Consider the following 27,863-nt stretch of genomic DNA (forward strand, 5'->3'; position numbering starts at 1 on the left):
GGACGCTAAAGACAGCAGTCTTTAGACCTTTTGTAGCCCCACCCCTTTTCAGCGCTGTGCTCGTTGTCTCTTGACTTCCGGGTTTGTATTTCCACAGCGATCTTACGTATTTATGAATGAACTGCTCGTTTTAAAATCTTTCCGGTCTACTGACATTTGTTAAGACATCTGCTTTAAACATTACAATGCTCATGATAACTTTCGTTAACTCTACAATAAGTAAATCTACTTCACCAGCTAATTATTCTCTGACAGCAATGCCATAGACAAATGACAAAATTTTTTTGGGGTGCATAAGGTCTATAGTGCGCCTCTTGAGGCCAGGTGAGTGAGGTTTATACACACAGCTCTTACTAGCTTGCCTCCCTTACACTTACCTCCCTAAACCTCTCTCCCATCTGAGTCATGGCACCAAATGTGACCAGTCCTACTCGACCCACTCCGAGCAGGATTTGAACCAGTGTCTCTGGCATGGGAGGCGGGCACGCTAACAAAAACGCTAAAGACCAAAGTCTCTAGAATGCCTCGAGGCCAGGGGAGTGAGGTTTACACGCACTGCTCTTACCGGCTTGCTTCCGTTACACACGCCCCCCTAAACCTCACTCCCATCTGGGTCAAGGCGCCAAATGTAACCAGTCCTACTTGACCCACTCCAAGCGGGATTTGATCAGGCATCTCTGGCATCGGAGACGGGCCCGAAGTCTCTAGAACGCCTCTTGGGGGCAGGGGAGTGAGGTTTACAAGCACAGATCTTACTAGCTTGCCTCCGTTACAATAGAATAAACATGTTTGGTGCCCCAAAGAACCGTTTTTAAATGAACACTCTTAAAAATAAAGGTTCCAAAAGAGGGTTTTTCGCAGTGATGCCACTAAAGTACCATTTTTAGTTCCCCAAAGGACCTTTCAGTAACAGTTCTTAAAAGAATTTTTTTTCTTAGCGGGAGGAACATGCTAATAATCTAAATAAACTTTTTCCACTATAAAGAACCTTTAGTGCAATAGAAAGGTTCTGTGGGTGTTGAAGTTTCTTCAAGGAACCATCAATGCCAATAAAGAACCTTTTATGTTAACCTTTTCTCACTACAAATGATGCTTTATTAACAAAGTTCGGAAGGAGCACGTTAAAATGATCTGCCCAATCAGTACAATTGGAGGCCTATATATAGCCGACTCACCTATGTTCCTCAACATTCTTTTCTGCATCCCTCCGTCACCCCGACTACTCACTCTCAGCTAGTTCCTATCCCAGTCAGGGATACGGGGAATTACTCTGGGTTCGTGCCACATTCCGAGCTCGGAGCCCTCCAGCGCACCAAATATGGATACTCTTTCACTCTATCTAATTATTTGTAAGTGTGAACTTGTGAAAGAACCTTTTGTGCAGTGGAAAGGTTTCATGAATGTTAAAGTTTCTTCATTGAACCATCAATGTCAATAAAGAATCTTTATTGTGTTGTTTAAACATTTCATTAGCCAGAAATAAGAATGTAAAATAACTGCAATAAATGTTTTGAAAATGTGGGTAGTACATCATGTTATGTACAAAAAAATAAATAATTATTTAGATGTACCACCATTGGTACCATGACTAAACCACAACTGTACACCTAAACCCCATTCCCAACATTAAAAAAGATGCAAGTGGGGCAGTTCATCCTGAGTGTTAGGGCATATTTTCAGTACACCTAGGCACACATCAACACGCTGTATCATTCATCTGGTATGGCTGTTCTAAACAAACATGTGTTAACAAGCTGCCAACACATTACAAGCATCAAGCACATGACCTAAAGCTGAAGACAAACAACATTTCTTCCCATCTCACTCTTGTTTTCTGGATAAGCGTAGCCGCAGAGGAGTGAACGATTCTTGATGATGGCTCTACGTGTGTGGAGCACTGGTTAATTGATTGTTAACAGCCCACGTACTGTGAGCTATGACTGTTATATGAGGGAAGGTGACTCATGGCGAGCCCTCGCGAGAGAAAGAAAGAGGGAGAAAGTGGTTTTGTGGAAGCAGGGAACAGAGCTGGGATGAGTCATTGCTGTTTTCTGCATCTATTTACAGTCACTCAAATGGCCTACTGATAGACCAGGCTTCACAATATGAAAAGAGATGCTTGTTTTTATGAAAGATCACACCTTTCTGAGTGTGGCTTTCTTTCATTCACACTATCAATGAATGAAAAGGTGTCAATGAATGTGATCTTTCAGAAAAAAAAATACACAAAAAGACAAGTGGATTAAGTTTGCTGACATTGATTTATTGGGCTTGTTTAGAGAAGAGCATTTAAATACATTAACATAATGAGACAATGAGACTGTAGACAATTATGGTGTACAGTAAATCCCTTTTAGCCTCTCACATTCTATTTAACTGCAGCTGATGAAAGAGTAAGTTAGAAAGAGAAAAATATTAAGAACAGAATTTCTGACTGAAAAAGATGTCAAGGATCCAGAAATAGAGACATTGAGAGTAGGTTTGTGCCGGATTGTGCATATTATAATGACAGACCTGCATTTTCTACAGAGTTTGCAAGGCAGCACTGTATTGCTATTCCTCAAACATTCTGGTTATGGCTTGTTCTAAGCTACTAAATTCTAAGGCTCTTCCTAAATTAAGTCAACCCAAACCACATAACATCAGACTCCACTTCAACTTGTGCTCAGAAACTTTAGCATTCGAATTCCAACAGCTAACATCATTATAACTTTTGCATTTGCATAATGAATTGTGGTTGGTCTTTTCTTTCTTAAAACATCTTTAACTTTAAAACACTTGAAAAGGTGCACACTGGGCACAAAAGATGCTTTAAATAGTAATCTCTTTATATTTAATATAGACTACCGTTCAAAAATTTGGGGTAGTGAGATTTTTTTTTAATGCTTTTGAAGCCTCACCAAGCCTGCTTTTATTTGATAAAAAAATACAGTAAAAGCAGTAATAATATTGTAAAGCATTATTACAATTTAAAAGAACTGTTTCCTATTTTAATGTATTTTGAAATGTACTTTATTTTTGTGATGGCAAAGCTGAATTGTCAGCTCCATTGTGATTACTCAGTGTCACATGACCTTCAGAAATCATTCTAAAATGCTGAGTTGCTGACATTATTATTATTATTTTTTTTTACTATTATCAGTTTTGAAAACAGTTGTGCTGCTTAATTTTATTTAAGTGGAAACCATGATTTTAAGGATTCTTTGATGAATAGTTAGTTCAAAAGAACCACATTTATGTGAAAGAATCTGATGTAACATTATAAATGTCTTTGCTATCACTTTTGATCAATTTAATCCATAATTGCTGAATAAAAGTATTTTTTTTAAAATCATTTTACTCAAAAGCTTTCTTTTGCTGCCTTGCAACCACTTAGTGGCTGTTCGTTTGATCAATACTGTAATGTAGAAAAATACAAAACTTATTTTGACAATAACTATACAAGTACAGGACAACAGATGGCACAGATTTGCTCTACTTGTTGTTTTGATAAAACAAGAAATAATTAATCATTTAAGGCTCTTATCACATAATTATCAAACACAAATAAGTCTCCCAAATTTCTCATTGAAATAAACAAGGAGCTTCTGCTGATTTTTTCGACAGCACTCTTGAACGGGCACTCTCAAACAGCTCTTTTATGAGCAATGCTGAACTTTATCTTCCCTAGCGAGAGGAGACACTCCGTCACTAGAGGCTGGACTGGGAGGCTTCATTACAGGGTCTGCTGGGCTTCTCATTGCACTCAGGACTCTGGTCCCCCCCTTCCGTTCTCCTCTTGAGTCTTCCTTTTTTGTGGGAGTTGTGGAGAAGTTAGACTTCAGGATTCCACCTGCCATCAGAACCCCGCCCAGACTGAGAAGCCCTGTCCCAACCAGAACACATATGTGTAGCGAGTGATTGTGGCGCATGGCCTGTCGGTCCACGAACAGCAGTTCGCCTTCACCGAAAGCCTCAATGCGAGTGGGGATGGCATAGCCCACTGTCATGACCACCAGCCCCACAGTCAGGAGTATGACACCAACCGCAAGAGTGACCTAAGAGTGAATAAGAGAGTGTTCTTCATTCTTTTGCATTATATATTGGTTCAATTGACCTTAGGACAGTGGTTACTTAACCACAGTCACCACTTTTCAAGGGCAAGTAATCTTTTTATGTCCATCAAACAAAACAACTGAGCGAATTGGCTTGATTGCTGACGCACCTGGTGATTTTGGAATAAATTACTTAAAATGCAGTTTATCATCCCGCAAAAATCAGGAAGCTTTTGTATCAGGTTGTTATGTTGAAACACTAAATATAATGGTAGAAGACAAGAAAACAATGATATACAAGGGGAAATCTACCCAAGTGTCAAGAAGTTGGACAGTTGACATGGCATAAACATTTACATCAAAGGGATAGTTCACCCAAAAATAAAAATTCTGCCATTAATTACGTGACGTTCCAAACCCGTAAGACTTTCGTTCATCTTTCGAACACAAATAAAGATCTTTCAGATGAAATCTGAGAGCTTTCTGTCCCTCCATAGACAGCTACACAACTGACACTTTGAAGCTTTAAAAGGTTCATAAAGAGATCGTAAAACTAATCCATATGGATTGAGTGGTTTAGTCCAAATTTTCTGAAGAGACTTGATCGCTTTATATGATGAACAGATTGAATTTAGGCTCATATTCACATATAAACATTCATCAACTATATCAGTTGTGGTAAACGGAAGCTCAAGCATGCTTGCTTGACATGCAAGAACCAATGAGGTTCATTCTCGTGTGTTACACAGCACATTTGAGATTCCGCAAGAGGTTTGTTCTCACCCGTCGATCAGGTTCGGTTGAGCTTCTGTTTATGTTCGCTGAATAAAAGCCTAAATTAAATGTGTTCATCATATAGAGTGATCGAGTCTCTTCAGAAAAATTGGACTAAACCGCTCAATTCATATGGATTAGTTTTACGATCTCTTTATGAACTTTTTGAAGCGTCAAAGTGTCAGTTGTGTAGCTGTCAATGGAGGGACAGAAAGCTCTCAGATTTCATCAAAAAGACCTTAATTTGTGTTCCGAAGATGAACGAAAGTCGTACGGGTTTGGAACGACATGAGGATGAGTAATTAATGACAGAATTTTCATTTTTGGGTGAACTGTATCCCTTTAACTTTAATTGACATTGACACCGACAAATGTAAAATGGACAATTTGCAGATGCAAATGGGGTAAATACTGTGTTTTTGTGTGTTTTCCTTAAAATAAAGTTAACTTTGGCTGCATGTCACATTATTATCAGAGTTTTTTCAAATAAAACCAAATAATTCCACACATAAAAAGAAATCAGTAGTATCTTGGATGAAGCCCATGTGCATTTACTCTAACAGCAGAGAGAAATTTATATTTATTTTTAAAAAACAATTATCCTGCTCAATTTATCTGACTTTGAAGCACAATGCCATCTAAAACTCCTTGAAATCCACTGTTGATGAAAACTGTCCAAACAAGCAAGCTTTATTCGTAAAGTCTTTTTAATGGAGAAACCATCACAGAATCACGGGTGTGTAAAATAAACCAAGGTCAATGTCATAAAAAACACTTACATTTTTCATGATTGCTGGCTGATTTCAGGAAATGGAACGAACAAAACTATTAAAAAGTCTCTCTGGATATCCAAATTACATGTCGCATAACAACACCTTTTTAGCTTAGTTAAAGGAATCTGCCAAAAAAGGAGGTTTGTATGTGTATGGCAGTTCAGTAAAGCTTGATGGACTTTAAAGCTTGACGGACAAAACGGCGGATGGCAACAAGTCTTCTCAGTGCAGCAATTTGATTGGCTATTTTGGCTCTCATTTATCTGTTCTAAGGTCAATAGACAATTCACAAAGTTTGGTTTAGTTTATAACTTTTGAAAAGACGAGACAAGATTGAAAAGTGTCTGATGGATGGTTGATGTGATTGACAGTTTGTTTGTGATGTGAATCTGAAAGTGAACCGCTATTGATTATGTACATTTTACGGAAAATAAATATCTTCAGTGGTATTCATTTTGATAACAAAAGCATTTTAAAAATGTACCAAGTTTCAAAACAGCATAACATATTCTGAAAGACCAGAGGGAGCAAAGTGGAGTCAATCAAATTTGGTTTTGGACTCAAGCAAACATGCCAATAGTGAAAACAACATATACTTTGAATCTCTTAAGCAAAGTGCATAACGCAATAAAACTTCTCTCTGATACCTTCCAGAAGCCTGAGCTCCACCGCAGCGGTGATCTCTGGCCCTGAAAATCCTCCTGCTGCTCCCTCATTGAGGCTGTGCACTCTTCGTAGAAGTGGTGTAAATAGGAGCGCACTCCGAAAACACGACAGCTGGAGTCGACCGCGTGACCAGACCCACAAACCTCAGAGCAAGAGGCCATCTCTCAGACCTGTGATTACAACCGCACATCATTACAGGCAACAAACAAGACATCCTAAAATATTGAAAAAGCAGTTTTCAACTTTCTTACCCTTTAGTCATCATTTTAAATTATATATAACAGTTTCCTGCATTTCTCAATGTGACCTGTTTTTTAAAGGGTTAGTTCACCCAAAAATTCTGTCATTAATTACTCACCCTCATGTTGTTTCACACCCGTAAGACCTTCGTTCATCTTCGGAACACAAATTAAGATATTTTTGATAAAATCCGATGGCTCAGTGAGGCCTGCATTGACAGCAAGATAATTAACATTTTCAAATGCCAGAAAGCTACTAAAGACATATTTAAAACAGTTCATGTGACTACAGTGGTTCAACCTTAATGTTATGAAGCAACAAGAATACTTTTTGTGTGCCAAAAAAACAACTTTTTTCAACAATATCTAGTGATGGGCGATTTCAAAACACTGCTTCATGAAGTTTCAAAGCTTTACGAATCTTTTGTTTCGAATCAGAGGTTCGAAACGTGTATCAAACTGCCAAAGTCACGTGAACCACTGAAATTTCAAAACACTTATGACGTAACGAAGTCTCGTTTACTGAAATCACTGAAATTGATACATGCTCCGAACCACTGATTCGAAACAAAAGATTCGTAAAGATTCGAAGCTCCATGAAGCAGTGTTCTGAAATCGCCAGTCACTAGACATTGTTGAATAAAGTTGTTATTTAGTTTTTTTTGGCGCACAAAAAGTATTCTCGTCGCTTCATAACATTAAGGTCGAACCACTGTAGTCACATGAACTGTTTTAAATATGTCTGTTTCTGGGCATCTGAAAGTGTTAATTATCTTGCTGTCAATGGAGGCCTCACGGAGCCATCGGATTTTATCAAAAATATCTTAATTTGTTTTCCGAAGGTGAACGAAGGTCTTACGGGTTTGGAACGACATGAGGGTGAGTAATTAATGACAGAATTTTCATTTTTGGGTGAACTAACCCTTTAAGTCTGTTTTTTCTTCAGCCTTTTCATAGGGTCTTAGATCAAACATAGGCTACAACAGTGTAAATTGCTACAAGTAAACATGAAATCAAAATGGACAATTCTTGTTTTTCTATGGAATATTGCAGTATTTATTATAAATGATTTATTTTTTCCCGATGGACAAAATCAAGTCCCGCCCTACATTTTGTCCTTGTTCAAGAAGAAGCTCGTTTCACTATACGTCACAATATGGACAAAAAGACTATAGCAACTTCTGTTTCATGCCGACTTTAACCTAACATATGGTTATTTGCTTATTAATTCTCACACACATTTGTTTTTAAATCTCAGCAGTATCCATGCTTACTACAGTTGATGGTGTCTTAGAAGTGAAAAAACACCCACCTGATGAACTCTCTCACCTGTCATCCACACTCTCAAGAGCATCATGCATAATTTAATTCATATTATTTCATACACACTTCCATTTGCATGCTATAGATCCATAGATTCTGACATAGTATTACCTATTAATACTTTATATTTAACTGTACACTAAACTATACCCTTAAATTTTAGATTAAACAAAGAGTTTATTTGCTTTATAATTAAGCTTATTCATATTCTGAATACTCAGGAGGCACGGTAAATGGTTCATTAGCTAAAACTGAATATCAGAATAATGACCACAGAGGCTTAAAAAGAGAATTATGCAAATTAGTTCATAAATCATTCGCAGATTAGTAGTTCATATGCAAAGCATGGCGCAGTTTTTGGTAGTGGTGGGGCAATTAATATACCCCCCCAAAAAGCAATTGACTGGTATGTATATTGTTTTTTTTCCCTATAAACATATATATATGTAGCAGTATTTTCACACGTTTCTGTAACTATATATATAAAAAGATTATTTAGTGGTAAAGAGTCGCCATAAATCGAGTTGGACTAAGGAGGTAACCATAGCAACAACAGCAGACCGCATAGATCATTATCAGACAATTATATCAGAGAACATATAATCATTCTTCTATCATAAAGTGGATTCACATATCACAAAACTTCGACAGTCCTCACGAGAGGCAATGTAGCCTATTAATTCCATAAATCGACTTTTTTTTTTTTTATTTGTGTAGGCTGCTATTTGCACAATATAGCTAGTGAAAACTAACCGGTTTGTGCATTCGTTGAATCTAGGCATATTATAAATTTTTCCATTATGCCATCAATGACAAAGTGCTGATGAGAACGACTCAACCCACTATTGCATGTTTATGACAATAATTGTGCAGAAAATATCAATCATACGACGTAACTCTGCTTCCGTGACATTCAGAACACTCAAGATATTTTCTTATCTATATCTGCACGATCAAACCCAGTGTCTTTAGCAAACGTTTATGCAAATAGGATTGTACAGAATAGTTACGTTAAATCAAGCGGATCCAGAGATGCTGAAATATTGGAGACAGACAGCAATAAACATGTCAATAAACGCCAAGTCAATAAAGACGATTTAACGAGTCAGCGTAATTATATAAATCACAATGGCAACAGTACATTAAAATGCCACAGGCAACGGATATTGCTCATACGTCGCTATTAAAACTCATTTAAATGACATCACTCGTATTAGGCTATTCATTTTCATTGTCTATGATATGGCGCTTGCCAAGCAAAACGATAGCCTATCTGTGCAAATGTATCAATACTTTACATATAAAATAAGTCAAATAAATTAGGCTACTACCGAATGTTCAGTAATCGATCCTTGTTGCTTGTTTTCGTGTCTTCATCAGCCAAAGTTTCATTTGCTGGAGCGCGCGCAATGCGCATGCGCTGCTGGTCTTCACAGCATTCACACACTGTATCTTTCCCGTTTTATTTACAATTGCGACATTTACGTAAAGAAATATTAATAATAATATTAACGAGTACTTGATGAAGTCACCTTTTAGATACATGCCTTTCAAATCTGCACAACTACAGAGAACAATATGTGTCCATTTCTCCTTAACAGAATTAGCCTACCTGTAAGGTGAACTCCAGGCAACTGCAGTGTTCTTCGATTATATGGTAAATACAACAAACGAATCAGTTCTAGATTCTTCCAAATACATTTTGTGAATGTTTTCTTCATCATATTTAAAAAGAGATGGATTTGGGCATCAAACATTAATCAATGGTTGATCTGTCAATCAATGTTGATTATATTGTATAATGAGAAATATGTATATAGCTGAAATCATATAGGCTATACACTGTGTGATTTTAATATATATATATATATATATATATATATATATATATATATATATATAACCATAAAATCAGTTTTAAAATGTTTGAACATTGCCTTTTATTTTCATACAAAATCATACCACAGAGTTAATTGAATTTTACTGACATTTTACTCAATTTTAAGTGTGTTTGGTGGATTTAACTTTCACTTGGCAAAGTATCAATGTGTATATCATGTGTATGTTTGTCAGAATGCAAAAAACATCGCAGTGTACATGTGGTGACTGTATCTGTCTATTTAATGTATATTATGCTAATAACACACATTAAGCTAAAGCTATGATTAAGAAAATAAAATTGCTTTTTGCTCCCTGCCTTCAACTTTGAAAACCATATATAGAGAAAGAGATGACAAAAATTCCTCAAAGTTTTAAGTGCTCTCAGAGCATTTGTTAGCAACATTGCAACACCATGAACCATGTTCAAGGTTGTGCATCTATTATGAGACTCTGAATGATGGAAATTGCATTTTTGTAGAAATTCCACAAACTCATCAAGTAGTTCTATGCCTGCACATTACAGCTATAACCTTTGGATATGTTTTGTAGTTATGAATGCTTAGAAAAGTGGATGTCCTCACATGACAGATTATGTTCATGTTAACACACACTCTTCCTTCTTCAGTCAATAAGTGTTATTTCCATGGTTACACATGCAGATAAAAAGAGGCATTCAGTACTTTAAAAAGGGCTAACATGCAGAAAGAGACATTTTCCATGTGGATTTAAATATTTTCTTAGAAGTGTGACAAAAGGGCAATAAAAAAAAATGAAAAATATGTCTTCGTATCAATCACGTACAATTCAAGGACTTACCAAGCATTGCTTATCGTTTTGCTTGTTTGTCTTGTTTGTCAAAGTAAATGATTGGTTATAAAATAAAACAGGTTTATACAACAAGGTGGAGAAAACTAGAATCATGTGAAAATTTCTATGGTACCTTTGAGAGATAGTTAGACCTGTCCATGGTGCTGAAGCTCCAGAATGACAGCTGTCTATTTTTCCCGCTAAACTAGATTTCAAATTTTGAACTTAAATTCTTTTCAGTTATTCTGAGGTGTTCTAGATGCGTTGATGAAGAAAAACACGACGCAGTCATTTTGTAGTCTTTCTTCACCAACTGTCTCATACCTTTTTCCATAAACATAGGATGTGAATATTTAAAGTGCGGGGGCGAGCGGCAGTCCTAGAGCGCGCAGATAATGTGCTCATTATGTCGGTGAGGCGGCGAAGCATAAACGCTATCAATGGCAATGCCATCGTTTCCCTCTCACCCGTGATATACGATGCGCTAACACGGCTGGCGTCGTGTGGAGAAGCCAACGGAGTTCAAAAAGTCAAGAGACGCGTCTCCTGATGTAGCGGGACCCAGACGGTTCGCCTGCGTGCCAAAATGGAGATGTTACATCATCTTAATGGTCAAACAATGGGGCGTTGCGATGAATAAAACATGTCATCTCAACCTAAGCCTAGCCTGTTTCATGAGGGCTGAGGTAAACCCCGCGTCCGAATATGCAATAGTATGCAAAAGCCATATGTCAAATGGATGTCAGAATACGAAGTGGTCATGATACAGTTAGTGAACAGTCCTGTGTGCAACCAGAGGAAATTTGGCTATTATATGAGGCAACTGGAGCTGAGAAACCATCAGAATTTAAAAGTTAAAAAATAAAAATGGTGGAGACAGCTCTTTTTAAGTGTAAGAGGTCTGGGCTCCAGGGGGCCGCAAAAAATATTTTATAAAATGCATTTATCAGGACTGTTAAAGTATTAACCTAAGATATTAATTAAATATATGTAGTGTGATCTTTTTTTTTTTTTTTAACACATTTGCAAACTTCACATTATTACCACTTCATTCTACTTTCTGATATCTGGTCAGAAATCATGATTATTATTACAATTAATAGTATAATAGGCCTATAGTATACACTAGAGATATAGTGAATATGAATAGTTTGCATTTGTGCTGTATATATGTTTCTCATCACTGTGGCCTATGGCACTATTTACTATAAAACTGCTTTGGAACAGTATTTATTATGTAAATCGGCAAGCAAATGTATTTTTTTTTTTTTCCACTTTAGGGTTACTTCCAACATTACTGTAATGGTAGAATGAAAAAAAGATACTGTTAACTTTATCTTTAACTGTTTAACATTATCATTCATTTTGCCTTTTGTATAATGACAATAAAATAGTGTTTCATTTTGGAACATCTTTATAATACCACTATTTTTCTGACTGTATAAATAAATATTTGCACAGTACATTGAAATATATATCTGCCTTTATATGTTAGAAAGGGGATCCATCACAAGGAAAACATCATATCTGGTGGTCCTTGGCAGTAATTTTTTTTTTTTTTTTTTTTTTTTAAATAAAGAAACAAGAGGAAACTATTTTTTTTTCTGTGTGGTTAAATTGTACTAGTTTTACAACACCCAAGGGAATTATTTTTGTGGTTATTGTTAAGATGTCATAAGGTGAAAGAACACATGGGTCAAAGGTCAATACAACAATGGCAGATGAAATTCTGTATGCCTACAGAATGTTCTTAATTTCATTCAGTACATAATCTGTACTTTAGTTCCTTGGAAGATCTTTATCATCTGTTTGGGTGTCTGCTTTGTGTTATTCAATATGGAAGTTTGGTCTGCATGTTCAGTTTTTGCCATAAATAAATAAGTAGGAAAAACAGTATGATTCAAGCTTATTGCCAAGATAATAATGTTTTCTTTCAGTCTTGAGTTTATATTCACTAATCCTTCACAATTTGTGTCATCTCTGGTTACATAAGGATATTGTTTTCTCTCGTTTTCTGTCCCTCTTCCAGACACTGTGGCCTACATTTCACACATGGAGATTTGTGTCTGAGAGATACTGCTCGTTGAGTGAAAGTCACAAATCGCTAGATGGCGCTATCATCCCAGACAGCTCATGACAGAGAAGCTCTCGTCTTTGTTTTGTCCAAGAGACACACACTTAGTCATCTAGAAGTGCCTGCTGGTGCAGCATTACTTTTTGGACAACTGCAGACACATTTCTTGTGGAATGTACAGTATGTGAACAAATGCTGTTTGTTGAATTTATTTATTTACTTTTTTTTTTTTGGTTACTCTAACAAAAACATTCCCTCTACTTTTCCAGGACTATTTTAACTTCTAAAAACAGTCTTCTTAGAAATTATTTGACTTTACCAGTCAAATGTTTTGCAGTGCCACATTAACAGTCCAGATGCGTAAAAAATCCCCTCACCAACAAAGGGCACATTTATAGGTTTCAATCCACAGAGGTAAACATGTCATACATGCCTATGAATCCAATGTTGGCACCGCGGACCACTAACATCCTCTGTACAGCCCTGCCCGTACCCCCTGCCATCTGTCCCAGTGTCCTACACACGCTGCTCGCTCTGCACACAGCCCCAGGGCAGGCGCGGGGGGTGCCGCGGCACAGCAGCCCCGACATCTGCTGCTTCCGTGGGCTGAGCGGATGCGGAGGCCCCCTGGGTCCCGGGGAACAGCGGCAGAGGCCGAGCAGCCACACCGTCCTGCAGGGTACTATTGTCTCTCAGCCACATCATGGTGGTGTCAGCGATCACCTGTTCACGCTCCTCTGGGTGAAGGGTGGAAGGCGTTTTGTGCCATTTGCCTTGGTCGTTAGACTGTAAGGTCAATTTGACCTGAATTAATATTAAAATTTTGTGTGACAGTGTGTGTGTGTCTGTGTGGCATACAGATGCAATGTGCATGTTGCAGGGTCAGAAATTAACAGGGGAACAAAAATGCTTCCCAAATTCAAGATAAGGGGCAAAAAATGCCCCTGCACAAATAAACTAAATTTATTCAAGTTAAGTCACCTTTATTTCTATAGCGCTTTATACAATACAGATTGTTTTAACCCTTAAACACATTCCCCGGGTCTTTATCGACCTGGGACATCATTCACTGCCCTACCCCTCATTCATTTTTTTTTTCAGTTAGACACCAACCTTCATAGTATTCCTTTATCTATTCATTATCAACAATATATCAAGGAAAAAAAAAGAATGTCAGTTTTCTTTTTTTGTAAAATAAGTATAGGGTCGCTAGGGACCTGAGGTATGTCATAGTAAGTATATATTTTTTCTGCATTCACCTTTATTCCTTAAGGTGGCAATGTCTGATACACAATGATGACATGATGTTTCTACTGCAGGTAGAAAACAAAAGTATACACAAGTATCATCAGCAAAACTTGAAATGGCACAGCGATTTACTGCAGAGCAAGTCCTGAACGCAGTCAATATTAATGTCACTCTCACTTGGTGGATCTAGTAAATAAGCTGTCAGTGATCAAAATATTGATTTTGAAGATGTGAAAAAAAAAAAACAATATGAGACAAATCAAATTTTCCTGTAAAGCAGTTTTAAAAAGACAAAAGTGTCATTATTCAGCACAAGTTATGATCCAGTTCAGTATTGCATTAGATTTCTTTTCACTAATTAATTTTGCAGCGTTGAGCATTATAACCAATCACAAATGTTTCTGTTGAGCTTATGAATGCAATGGCCAATCAGAGGCATTTCGATTAGTCACCACTGAAAACACTGGAGTTTTGTTCAATGCGCACTGACTACACCAAGGGCGATAACTATAACGATAATGATAACGTTTTGTTTTTCATGCTATTATGATAACCAATGTGAAGTCTTTATTTTCTAATGCTTAAAAAAGTTCTTAAATAAACTAACAAACAGTTCTTAGACAACAGAAATACATTTAATAAGATGATTATAAAAACTGACCTTACAAAAGTATAAAATGCTCCTGAAATCAATTTCAAGGAAAAAATATTGGCCCTTAATGGAAAAGATAATTTCAGACCCTAATCTAGTCATAAGAGTTTCTGTTACTAGTTTTTTTTTTTTTTTTTTTGGCACTTTGCTTTCTTTTCACGACCAAACGCTTGTAATTTTTCATTATGCCTAAGAATTCTTGCGGGAATTGCTATTCTTTTGTGGTATGTACAAGAAGCTCTTAAAAAGATGCAGCATTGTGAAAGAATACCCATTTGTGATGAGCCTACCTATGAATAATGAATATTAGAATACTTTGATACTCTAACACTGTAAAAGGAAAGGAATCAAACTCTCAAGGTCTTGTTTTTCTTCCTCGACATTGCGCTGGAAGCCAGGGCATCACTCTCTCTCTTTCTCTCCCTCCCCGTGTCTCCCTTTTTCATTTTCCTCCCTGAGAAGCAGGGTGCACGGCATAGCATCCTCTTTTATCTCAGGAGCAATCAATAATGTATGGGACTCCCGGGCTCTCTATGGAGAGGAGCTCCAGCGTTGCTGCCGCCCTGCCGTACCACTCGGCACTGACAGCCCCGCTCAGCACCCCGTCTGCCAGCCCCGGCCCGGGCCTCCAATTAAACACAGTACTTAGAGAATCCGGCAGCTCGTGTACAAGCGGAGCACGCCTCAGAGAAGATCCCCCCTCCATCTCCCCCCAACCTCTGGAGACCCCCTAACCTACTCGCCCACACCGTATTGATCTTCACGCAGATGTAAAAGACTATTGAGGTCATCATTCATTTTTTATCATTCCCAAGAAAAATGTCAAAACGTGTGGCAAAAAAACATCTTTGTGTCAGACGTAATGGGCTCGGCTGCAACAGCGTGGGATGTTGGGATGCCGAGGCGAAAACTTAGAATGCAGCAAAATCAAGCTTGGTTCTTGACCCTGTAAATCCACATTTAGGGTCATTAAGCTCAGCAATGCTTCTCTACATGAGTCTGTCGAAACAATCTGTATTGTATAAAGCGCTGTATAAATAAATGTGTCTTGACTTGACAACAAAAGATGCATTCACCATGAGGTTAACATTGGCCATTCTGCAGATGTGGTATTGATGAGTGTGCTCCAGCAGATGTGGGCCTCAGCAGCTCTCTGTTGAGGCCCGGCCCTGTTGTGGTCACCGCGTGAGCTGCTGAGAGCCGGTAATGACAAACACTGACGCTGCTGAATGCATCAGCCTGTAATAAAACATTCAGAGAGTCCCACTGCGCTGCAGGCCCACTGACCAGGGCTAATTGGAGGTGCTTATTCAAGGCACTTTCCCACCGATAAATATTTAAATGCATTTAAACTTCTACCTGATGTGGTCTTAATACACAATGCACTGCTAAAATTATTATTATTATTATTTTCAGAAAAAATATATAAACAACCCTGCAACAAGATCAATTGCAAAATATATTAAGGAAAATTGTTTTTCAGTTCTCATTTTCATCACAATTCTTGTGAAGAAAAAAAAAAGCCGACTGGGAGGTGGAAGATAAATTCAAGACATATTCTGGTAACACTTTACAATAAGGCTTCATTTGTTAACACTAGTTAAAAACATTAGTTAACATGAACTAACAATGAACAATTCTTCTACAGCATTAATTAATCTTAATTAATGTTAATCTCAACATTTACTAATACATTATTAAGATCATCTGTTAACATTAGTTAATGCACTGTGAACTAACGTGAACAAGAACATTTTTATTAATTAACATTAATGAATGCTGTAAAAATATATTGCTCATTGTTAGTTAATGCATTAAGTAAAGGATAATGTACATCCAGCCGGTTGATATCTCAGAATAAACTCCAACAGGGTGATCAGGATCTTGCATCAGCCTGAAGGGGTTTAATCCGAGATAACAACCAGCTGGATGTACAGTAACCCTGCTTATTACACGGATACTTGCCACATAAGTAAATAATTAGACACAAAATATTCAAAATATTTTATTAGCTCTTTAAACGCAGAGAGAGCAGTTGCTAGCGCGGCAAGTTCAAACTAGACGGACATTTAAGAGATACGGTACAGTCACACCACTTATTAAACTGCATTTCGCCACATAAATTATTATGGGGATAGGAGATATTGATCTGAGATGAAACTGTTTTAAAATCATACCTGTTTGTTATCTTATAATCCAACAGTGTACAAAACAATAGTCGCAAAATGGCAGCAGCTGCGTTGGTATGAAACCAGAGAGAGCGAGTCCACGATACTGGATGACATAATTAAATAACTGTACACAAAATATTGATTTGACAGATTTAATATTTTATTATCTTAACAAACGCAAAACTTCGACAAAGAAAAACCATTCCTAGCAAACGTATAGCATTGATGACTTCAGTAACCCAGATGAGCCTGTGTTATCTGTTTTCAGCGGTTGTTATCGGGGAATAATATGCCGCTGGATGGCTCGATTGACAAATCAGAATAAAGTATTCCACAGTGCCGTGTAATAATTAATGTTAACAAATGAGACCTTATTGTAAAGTTTTACCTATATTCTCCTATATAAGTCCACAAACATATTTTTATTTTAACATGGCACTAAAACACTGTCATACTTATGCAGTTTTGCTTCTCAATTGAATTTTGCAGTGTGTACGGTTAGGCCTGCTGCTCCAGGGGTTAAAATGCCACACAAAGACATTTAGTGGAAAGAATATCTTTCACACTCCGCCTGCCATGACTCTTCAGGGATGTCTTACCTACATGTCTCTGACGCTGACCCTCCCTGTGATGACCGTGATGACCATGTCCTCCTCGTCTGGAGGATACACTACATCTCAGTGTTGGCAGAATGATGACAGCGTGTCTAATCTAACTCAGCGTGGATGCGAGCAGAACGGGCCTTATCCAACACACAGGCCTTGAGTTTCCAGCCTCTGTGGGAACGATGTGATAAAGTGGCATGATATTCCCTTCAGGAGACGCCACGAGTGGAAAAAAAGAGCAGCGAGGTCTGCGTCAACATTGGCCATTAGCGTCCCACAAATCAGCTGGGTTAACGGGGGGAAATAGCTTTCAGACTCTCCCCTCTGGAGGAGCGACAGAGAAAGGGCCCCGATAGTCCTGCACAGCTAGCCATTCATAGACCCCCAATTTATGGGCGACCCTAGAACAGGGCATCTTTGTGTAGAGGCCTTCACTGTACCGAACGCAGCTGCATAAATTACGCTTTTATTGGGCACCTTGCCCGTTCCTCTCCATAACCTCAGCTAAACTTTTTTCCATTTTTGGAGAGTAAATAGCGATGGGACTTTCTCTCCCTCTTGGACTCTCATCACTGTAAAACCGAACAGTGAAATTAACTAAAGGGACTGAATTAATTTCAATCAAATATTACTTTATAGAAAAAAGTTGTAAACTCAATAACTGATTATTTTAAGCTGAACTAAAACTGAATGAGTTGCAACAGATTTCTAGTTCACAGACTTTGTGTCAGACTAAATAAGGAGAATAAATGTTGAAATGAAGTGTTTTATTATACATTATACATGTTTAATGTCCTGTTATGTTGGGATTTATAGGGGGTTCTGTTATGTTGCAGTTACCATTGTAATGAAGCCTGTGGTTAGGTTAAGGATGCAAAATCTTAAGCCATAAATGTTGCTTAACTATATACATCAAAGTGTTTAGTGATAGTCTCTTTGCTAGTTACATTATAGCACATACAAGTGTACTGTTGCTAGCAGTTAACCGCAAAAGATTTGATTTAATATGATGTTAATATAATCAAATGGTATGAGTTAGTTATGGAAAGATCAGATCATTTTACTGACTTGGATCTTTGAATCTCGTTCAGCACAACGAACGAATCTTTATTCAAGTCATTTTTGTTCATTTGAGTAGAATTAAATTAAAGGTTACATTTCAAATAGCCAGATTCCCCCAACACATCTACTTAATCAAACTTTGATCATATTCTGAAAAATGATAATGCAGCCAATGACAAATTATGAGAAACAGAAATAATTAATTCATGGTCTTCTGGTCCGAGTCGTTCCTTATCACGTGAAAGCCACACAGGCTGTGAGTCTGTACAGGAAACAGAAATGATTAGTTCACCTCCCAAGTCTTCCGGTCCAAGTTGTTCCTTCTTTTGTCATGTGACAAATTCAATCAACTCTGTACAGGAAACTGAAATGATTAGTTCATCTCCTCCAGTCCAAGTCGCGTTTGTTCATTTGTCACATGACCGCTATTCATCTCTGTTTTTATTTAGGAATAATTATAATTATCAATTATCATTTTTTTGTAAAGACGTTTGGGAATTATGAACTCATTTCTGTATCCAATGCAGAATATATGCGGCTGTCATGTTACGTGACAAACGGAAGCGACTCAAACCGTAGGAGAGACTTGGAAGGTGAACTAATCATTTCTGTTTTCTGTACAGAGTAGTTTTCACATTAGTTACAAATGAACAAAAGATTTTGCACAAATATGACCCTGGACCACAAAACTGGTCATAAGTTGCACGGGTATATTTGTAGCAATAGCCAACAATACATTGTATGGGTCAAAATTATCGATTTTTCTTTTATGCCAAAAATCATTAGGATATTAAGTAAAGATCATAAATTTCCTACCATAAATATATTAAAAATTTATTTTTTTTGAGTGGATATGCATTGCTAAGGGCTTCATTTGGACAACTTTAAGGACGATTTTCTCAATATTTTGATTTTTTTTTTTTTTTTTTTTACAACCTCAGATTCCAGATTTTCAAATAGTTGTATCTCGGCCAATATTGTCCTATCCTAACAAACCATGGAAAGCTTATTTATTCAGCTTTCAGATGATGTATAAATCTCAGTTTCAAAAAACTGAGCCTTATTATTGATTTTGTGGTCCAGGGTCACAAATGCATATGCACAACCAACACAAAATGAACTAATCATTCTCTGAGACAACTTGTTATTCCTGAGTCATATAAAAGATTTGACGAATTGTTCATGATCGTTAGTCATTATGCATTAGCAGATGCTGGGTAGATTGTTTTCAAGTTGTAGTCTGTTACTGATTTCAAATTACATGACAAAAATTGTAGTTAGTAACGTAATCCATTACATTCCACTACTTTTTGATTACTTTTAGATGACTTTTGACCTAACTCGTTTATCACATCGACTTGGATAATATTATACCATACTGATAAAAAACAAAAAAAAAAAAACAAAGAGAAAAAAAAATTCCATTCTTTGTTATCATCAACATCATGAAGTACATTAAACATTACGAACTGGGCTTTGTGAAGGAAAAGCTAATAATTAATACAATCATAAACATGTAAAATTAAAATAAACAATAAAAATGCGTTTGAAAGAAAATGCCTTCCAAAGACATAACAATACATAATTGACTTACTGAGTGATAATTCAAATAATAATTTATCTGTTCGTCAGGAGTTGATTCAAAATGCAATGTTGCAATGTTGAGGTAACATTCCTTAAAAGTGAAATGATTTCTGTAAATTCACTGGTCAAATACCTTGTGGCCTCTCAATTTTCCATGTAATTATAGCCACCTGACAAGTGGCTGGTCTGTGCAATTTCACAAAACTGGAAGACTTTCTGAATGCATACAAGCAATATGATTTTTTAGAAAGGAAAATATAAAACATGAAAAAGAATTAGGGAGAATCAATAAATTGTGTGAATATAATATGTAATCATGTAATCATATAATCAATAAAAAAGGTAACTGTGAGTATTTTAAAATGTAATATATAATCTAATTACAAGTACTTAATGTTTAGAATCTGATTACATGCAATCAGTTACTACCCAGCAGAGTTTGCTTAGTCAATATTTTTAAATAAAATTGCACTTAACATTCTTGTGTAGTGCAAAATTAAAGTTTACTAACTTAATTTTTGAGCTCTGCCAACTTATTAGGGCTTACAGTGAACCAGTGTCTTTCTTGGTAAGTCATCAGTGGAAATCAAACATCATGAGCTATATGTTCATGTATATAACTGCCATGGTGACTCATTAAATGTCAGAGTTCCACATATTGGCTTCTTTTTATATCAATCCATATTTCCTGCTGAAAGATGGTCTGTTGAGTTAATTATCTTGCTCCGCTTCCATACATAGAGGCTGAAATGTAGTGATAAGAAGCAGAGTTCTGTGCTTCCGTAATGAGCTTTACTATGAGTAATGGACATAGGCTACAGCACTGGGTAATGTCAATGACAAGACTCCAGCGATCTCTTAATTACCTGCACATCCATGCCTGGTGTAACGTGGGTCCATCTCCCTACTGAGCTGAAGGATCTGTCAACCCAACATAAAGGATCCCTGACAAACCGGGGTTCGCATCGGCCCCCGTGCGGATGATTCCGCTGGTCATCACAGTTAGGTTGACCTTTTTGCTTCTCTAACATCCCTGAGCTGTGAGATTTTCAGAAACTTCATCTCGTATACAGGGAGAACAAAAATGTGGTGCATCAATGAAACATTACATGAAATACAGAGGAGGCGTGAATCCACTGCACTTCCTGCACCTGTCTGCATGTAATGAGGAGGCTTTGGGTCTTAATGAAATTTAGCATTGCTCTCGCTGGAATTAAAACAGCTGCTGCAATCTGCAGAGATGGAGGTGGGCTGACAACACCTCCATTGGCGCTAATTAGACCAGCCAAGGAGAGGAAACTCACAGAGCATATATTAGGAGGGACCATTTTGCCAAGAAACGTTCAATATTTCCATACTGGCAGTGCAAAACAATTAGCGATATTCAGCATGAAATGTAACATAAGGCAAAAAAGTTCAGTGAAGAATTTCTTCACATTTAGTTGGAGCTCCTGAAGCTGCTTGTTAATGCAAAGCAAGGATTATGCATGCTTTTATTAATACAAATGATGCTTGGATTTTAAAGTGTCAGATTGTCAAAGCGTTTTCCTGCCGTGCGCAAGATGTATAACATGTCTGGGCAAAGTTCCCGCTCCTTTGTTCACTGTTTTCCCCATTATCACTATTGTTTCCTAACGGACAAAAGAAGAAAAATGGAAGAGTTAGAAAGAAAGAGAGAGGAAGACGCAGAGAGTGTTTTGATCTCGGTGTCTTTCAGGATAGAAAGATTCAAGCTGAGTGCTGCTGGCACAGAGAGACGCTCACCTCATAGGACACATAAAGTGACTGTAGTGTTTAGAAGATTTTACTCTCAGTCCTTTGTGGTGTTGGTGCAGCTGTGCCAAGAGATTCTTTTAAGATATGTATGGCATTTTTCTTGCTTTTACAAAAGCAATACATGTGTATTGAAGCTTTTTTTATGTGAAGGCTGCATCAAATGCAATAATTTTGTCCTTATGTCAAAGACAACAATGAGAGATGCACAAAGTGAATACATACACTACCATTCAAAAGTTTGTGGTTGTCAGATTTTTTTTTTATTTTTATTTTTTTACATTTTTGAAAGAAGTATGCTCACCAATGCTGCATTTATTTGATGAAAATACAGTAAGAATAGTAATATTGTCAAATATAAAAAAAACAAGATGAATAGAAAGTTCATTTTCATCTTAGAAATAATTTGAACATGCACTTCCATAGAGGCAAACACTGTATTCTGGGCTGTCTATCAACATCTGTAGTTGAAACTTAAAACTGCAAATTACATGCGCATGAATATTTTTACTTTTTTACGTATCTGATGGTTTGTGGTGTACCCATGGTTCTCTGTGATCACCATATTGATAGGGATCTTATCAACACCGAGATTACTGTTAGAAAGAAGAAGGTCCTACAAGACTTGTATCTTAAAAAATAAGTTGTCTGTGCAAATAAGGAGCATATACACTGATCAGGCATGACATTATGACCACCGTCCTAAAATTGTGTTGGTCCCCAAACAGCCCTGACCCATCGAGGCATGGACTCCACTTGTCCCCTGAAGGTGTGCTGTGGTATCTGGCACCAAGATGTTAGCAGCAGATCCTTTAAATCATGTAAGTTGCGAGGTGGGGTATCCATGGATCGGACTTATTTGTTCAGCACATCCCACAGATGCTTGATTGGATTGAGATCTGGGGAATTTGGAGGCCAAGTCAACACTTCAAACTCGTTGTTATGCTCCTCAAACCATTTCTGAACTATTTTTGCTTTGTGGCAGGGCGCATTATCCTGCAGAAAGAGGCCACAGCCACCAGGGAATACCGTTTCCATGAAAGAGTGTACATGGTCTGCAACAATGTGTTCCCCATGTGTTCCCCAGGTAAGTGATGCACATGCACCCGGCCATCCACGTGATGTAAAAGAAAACGTGATTCATCAGACCAGGCCACCTTCTTCCATTGCTCCGTGGTCCAGTTCTGATGCTCACGTGCCCACTGTTGGCACTTTCGGCCGTGGACAGGGGTCAGCATGGGCACCCTGACTGGTCTGCGGCAATGCAGCCCCATATGCAACAAACTGCGATGCACTGTGTATTCTGACACCTTTCTATCAGAACCAGCATTAACTTCTTGAGCAGTTCGAGCTACAGTAGCTCGTCTGTTGAATCAGACCACATGGGCCAGCCTTCGCTCCCCATGTGCATCAATGAGCCTTGGCCGCCCATGACCCTGTTGCCGGTTCACCACTCTTCCTTACTTGGACCACTTTTGATAGATACTGACCACATCAGACCGGGAACAAAAGCTGCATTTTTGGAGATGCTCTGACCCAATCATCTAGCCATCACAATTTAGCCCTTGTCAAACTCGCTCAAATCCTTACGCTTGACCATTTTTCCTGCTTCTAACACATCAACTTTGAGAACAAAATGTTCACTTGCTGCCTAATATATCCCACCCACTAACAAGTGCTGTGATGAAGAGATAATCTGACAGTGATACATATTAATCATTATTGTAAGTTAATCAGGGTAGGGCAAGTTTTTTTTTATTACAAACTAAAATTTAATTTTATGAAACTAGCAGCTTCTATGGTAGCTATGTGTCTATACCACCAAGTTTGTCATGACTTAATTGACACCCAACACCATTGGTTCTTTATTGTCATGTGACCAGTCATGACATAATTTGTTTAAGGCCTAGTCTACACGTATTTTTATAAACTGAGTTTTTCCTCCTCGGTTTTTAAAAAATCTCCGTCCACATGAAAACGCAAAAATGCAAATGAAGTGCTGTCAAAAGCTATGTTGGCCAATCAGAAGCCTGGTAAAAAAGTTTATTACCGGTTCCGGTAGGCTAACAACACTGTCATTTTATTAAGCATTTTATTATTATTATTATTAATTCAATAAACCAGAACAATACAATGAGACGTATTCATTCAAAGTAAAAAAAATAACATTGTCATAAGCAGTGACCTGTGCAGTATTACATTCTGAAGCCTCTGCTCCGCAATTTAATGGGAGAACTGTGCATGTATATGTATATATGTTATAAGCCCCGTTAGCACAGTTATTAGCAGCAATTGGCAATTTTGGCTACGTACTTCATTGCATAAACTCGCCTCACGTAAACAAAGGAGACACAATCTGACGTCAAACAGAGGAGATAACAGCGCGCACTCCCTTGTCACTGGGCAGAATCTCAGGATTCACCGTCTACACAACAACACTGTAACCGGAGTTTCTAAAAATCTTTCAAAAAAAGTTTGTTTTCAGCAACCGTATACAGCGTTTGCGTGTGGACAAATGGCCAAACCGCATAGAAAAAGCTGCAGTTTTGAAAATACCCGCGTTCGTGTGGACAGGGCCTAAAATGTGACCGCAAAACATGACTTTTTTGGAGATTTGATCACCATCCACAGTCCTTATATGTTAAACAGAAGCTTGGGCATCCTTCCTAATATCTCCTTGAAAAAACAGCATATGCTGGTTAGGTATGTTTTGAAGAATGGCAGCTGGTTTGAGTTGGTTTGAGCTGGTCCTTAGTTGGTCCTGGTCCTTAGCTGGTTTAAGCTGGTCAAGTGCTGGTCCTAAGCAACTAGCTTCAGCTCAGGACCAGTTTATAACCAGCTCAGAACCAGCTTTAACCAGCTCATGACCAACTAAGGACGAGCATAAACCAGCTCAAACCAGCTGCCATGCTTCAAAACATACCTAACCAGCATATGCTGTTTTTTCTTAACAGGGTATGGGTTTAAAACGACATGAGGGCGAGTAAACAACGACAGAATCCTCTTTCTGCTTGAACTATCCCTGTGTTTTGTGTTATAGGAATTCATAAAACATGACGTGCATTTCCACCTAACATCATCTAAGTGTTAAACTAATAAAAACTAACAGTGATCCAAACATCTCCTGCAAATGTGAGCCATTCCCGTGTCTGATTGTCTAATATATATACGAGATTAATATTAATGCTTGACTGCTCCATCACAACAACGTCTGAGGCAAAAATTCACTTAGAATAATAAAATCCAGGGGTAGCTGGTTACAAACTTGGCAGCATGTGCTGGCTTATGTCGACTCTCTGTGCTGAGGTGGCAGTGATTCAGATGTAATGGGTCCTGTGTTTATTTAAATGGTTTTTCCATCACGGGCTGTAAAGTGAAGGAGCAGGACACTGCTGCAGTAAACAGGCTTGCGACTGCACTGATTTATAGCCCATTAGGAGCAAAGAGGCACTTTACTGCTCTAAGCTAATCTGAGCTCCGCTGGCACTTCTGCTCAGCACGTATATGTGTGTGTCTGTGTGTGTACATGTGTGCATACATGTGTGAGTGCTCAAACGGTTAACATTACACCAGATTGAGGTAATGGCCTACCTTTTGCCATGTTCGCTTGTTGCATGTAAACGCTCACACAGAGGCAGAGAGGTTATTGCATTAAACCTCCTTGAGCAAACAAATAAGCCAACCCAGGCACTGAAACGCTGTCCAGCAGAAAGGATATCACATCCCATTATCTTTTTAAAGGTAATTTTATTAGTCCAAACAATGTCATTCTATTCCAGTTTATCACTTTTCCCAGCAGAAATAAAATTTGGGGTCATCTGAGGCAGCTTCAGAGAAAAACACCTTGGGAATGGCTTCCCTCCTAACAGTAAGGTGCCCACAACACTTAACATTAGCCTGCAGTTCCTCAGTGACCGCTTGACATCACTCTAATTACATCCACACACAAGCTACGCAAACAAAAGTCACCCATCAACCCCTCCCACCACTCATCTGACCTGCTGCTGTCATTTCAAAGGTTTTTAAACTAGCGATGGTCCATTTCTTCATACATAAGCTCCGCTCTTAAGCTGTTTAAAGGGGGCGGTTGTAAGCCTTGGGGAGAGTGGTCAAACCTCCCACAATGGCCCCTCCACCACCTCCTCTCCCTTGGGGGGGGCGATTAACATTTCCATCTAGAAAGCACATCCATCCAGATAACCTTTTCATACAGGATCAACATGATTGTAAAGTGGCCATAAGTCATGCCACTTATCATAGGTTTAAAAGAGCAGCGTTGTCATCAGAGAGGCCTATCATAATCGCTCTGGACTAAATAATTCATCATGGGTCACACTGGGGTTAAGTGGAAATCACCCGGAGGGTAAGAGGTTCCACGTCTCACATAATGTGTGCATTGTGTACATGACAAAAACATCTATTTGTACATTAAAGTGCTTCGCCAGTGGTTATATTCTTTACCTGGGCCTGTGATATGACTATATGTTTTGGTACCTAAGCTGTGGCCAGTGCCCTTGACAAGACCAATCAACACCTGTAAGTTGCCTACAGACTACAAGAAAATTGTACTGAATGGGAGTAATATTAAGTAATAATTGGTCTTAACAGTATACTAATATTTCACTCATGACAACTCTCTGAATAGCATGTTTAGCAGTGACTGGATCTACAACCTTCCAATGATATGCAGCTCATATCAGCGGCTCTGTAAGTTACCGAAGCTACATATATGAAAACCTGCAACACACGTTGAGCGCAGAGTGACTCTCACACACTGTATGACGTGACAGACTTCTAGTTCTAGTTGTCCAGTCTGGTTCCAATCATACACCAGGGCTTTGCCGAAAACGAGGTTGTGAGTCCTGAAAGTGTATGAGTTTGGTTACAGAATGCTCTTGTCATTCCTGTAAATAACCAAACTCTGTGTGAACATAACTGTATTAAAGGGTTAGTTCACCCAAAAATGAAATTTCTGTCATTAAGTACTCACCCTCATGTCGTTTCAAACCCGTAAGACCTTTGTTCATCTTCAGAACACAAATTAAGTTATTTTTTAAGAAATCCAAGAGGTTTTTTTATCCTCAATAGAAAGCAACGAAATTAACACATTCAAGGTCCAGAAAAGTAGTAAAGACATTGTTAAAATAGTCAACGTGACTACAGTGGTTCAAACCTTAATGGTATAAAGCGACGAAAATACTTTTTATGCGCAAAAACAAAACAAAAATGACGACTTTATTCAACAAATTCGTCTCTCCCGTCATTCTCCAACGCTATTTTCGTTGCAGTGCTTCCAGGTTCTATGTCAGAACGCCGACTCAGTATTGGCCGACGCCTGTTCACGTGAGTAGCACGACGCATGCATGTGATGCTGACGCAGGAGCCAGCCAATACTGAGCCGGCGTTCAGACGTAAACACGGAAGCCTGCACTGAGTTCACTGCATCAACTACGTACAAGTCTGACAGGGTAGAAAAGAAATTGTTGAATAATGTCATTATTTTTGTTTTGTTTTTGCACGCAAAAAGTATTCCCGTCGCTTCATAACGTTAAGGTTCAACCACTGTAGTCACGTTGACTATTTTAACAATGTCTTTAATACCTTTCTGGACCTTGAATGACTGTAATTACGATGCTTTCTATGGGGGATAAAAAAAAAAAAAACCTTGGATTTCATCAAAAATATCTTAATTTGTGTTCCGAAGATGAACAAAGGTCTTACAGGTTTGGAACGACATGAGGGTGAGTAATTAATGACAGAAATTTCATTTTTGGGTGAACTAACCCTTTAAGGATTCAAATGCAGGACTGACAACCGTAGTCTGTGTGAACTGAGTCAAAAGCCGAATCAATTTCAAGAGTCTCTGAGCAACACAAAGAAGTCTGCATGTGTTCGAAATCACGTACTCTCTGAGTTACTTCTTTTGAATAAGTAACTACTTTGCAGCCATATTCATAAGTATATTCTATATTGTGGATGTATTACATACACCTTGCTATCATTGTCATGTGACTTACAGTGTCAGTTGTGTTTGCTTCACAAGCATTCACAGCTCCTCCCCCATGGCCTCATGGGATAGCATTGTGTCTAGTGGATGAGTGCTTCAGAACCTCACCAGAAGTAGTAAGTCATTCGGGTATTTTTTGCCTACTATTTTATGAATACTGTGAATCCGGACATATTCTTAACACATATTG

The 27,863-nt window shown here is 38.1% G+C and overlaps 1 protein-coding gene across 2 annotated transcripts; it reads right to left on the reverse strand.

Moving 5' to 3' along the window:
• Positions 1–2,242: 2,242 nt before the first annotated feature.
• Positions 2,243–9,444, reverse strand: nrsn1l (neurensin 1-like). 2 transcript variants are annotated; one of them, XM_051873159.1, is made up of 3 exons: positions 9,422–9,444; positions 6,229–6,417; positions 2,243–4,037 (listed from the first exon to the last, which is right to left on the reverse strand). In XM_051873159.1, the coding sequence occupies exons 2-3, from the start codon at positions 6,406–6,408 to the stop codon at positions 3,639–3,641; spliced, it is 579 nt and encodes a 192-aa protein (XP_051729119.1). In that variant the 5' UTR covers positions 6,409–6,417; positions 9,422–9,444; the 3' UTR covers positions 2,243–3,638. The 2 variants fall into 2 exon arrangements, with proteins under 2 accessions (XP_051729119.1, XP_051729118.1); XM_051873158.1 differs by lacking the exon at positions 9,422–9,444 and adding an exon at positions 9,141–9,305.
• Positions 9,445–27,863: the final 18,419 nt, after the last annotated feature.

The sequence above is a fragment of the Ctenopharyngodon idella genome, chromosome 19 (assembly GCF_019924925.1).
Source record: "Ctenopharyngodon idella isolate HZGC_01 chromosome 19, HZGC01, whole genome shotgun sequence".
NCBI classification, from domain to species: domain Eukaryota; kingdom Metazoa; phylum Chordata; class Actinopteri; order Cypriniformes; family Xenocyprididae; genus Ctenopharyngodon; species Ctenopharyngodon idella.

What these genes read in the sequence shown, in the direction of transcription:
- nrsn1l (XM_051873159.1), bottom strand. Translation starts at nt 6,408, where the DNA reads ATGGCCTCTTGCTCTGAGGTTTGTGGGTCTGGTCACGCGGTCGACTCC. An exon ending in GGAGCTCAGGCTTCTGGAAG is followed by an intron (nt 4,038 to 6,228) that starts GTATCAGAGAGA and finishes ATTCACTCTTAG; the next exon opens with GTCACTCTTGCGGTTGGTGT.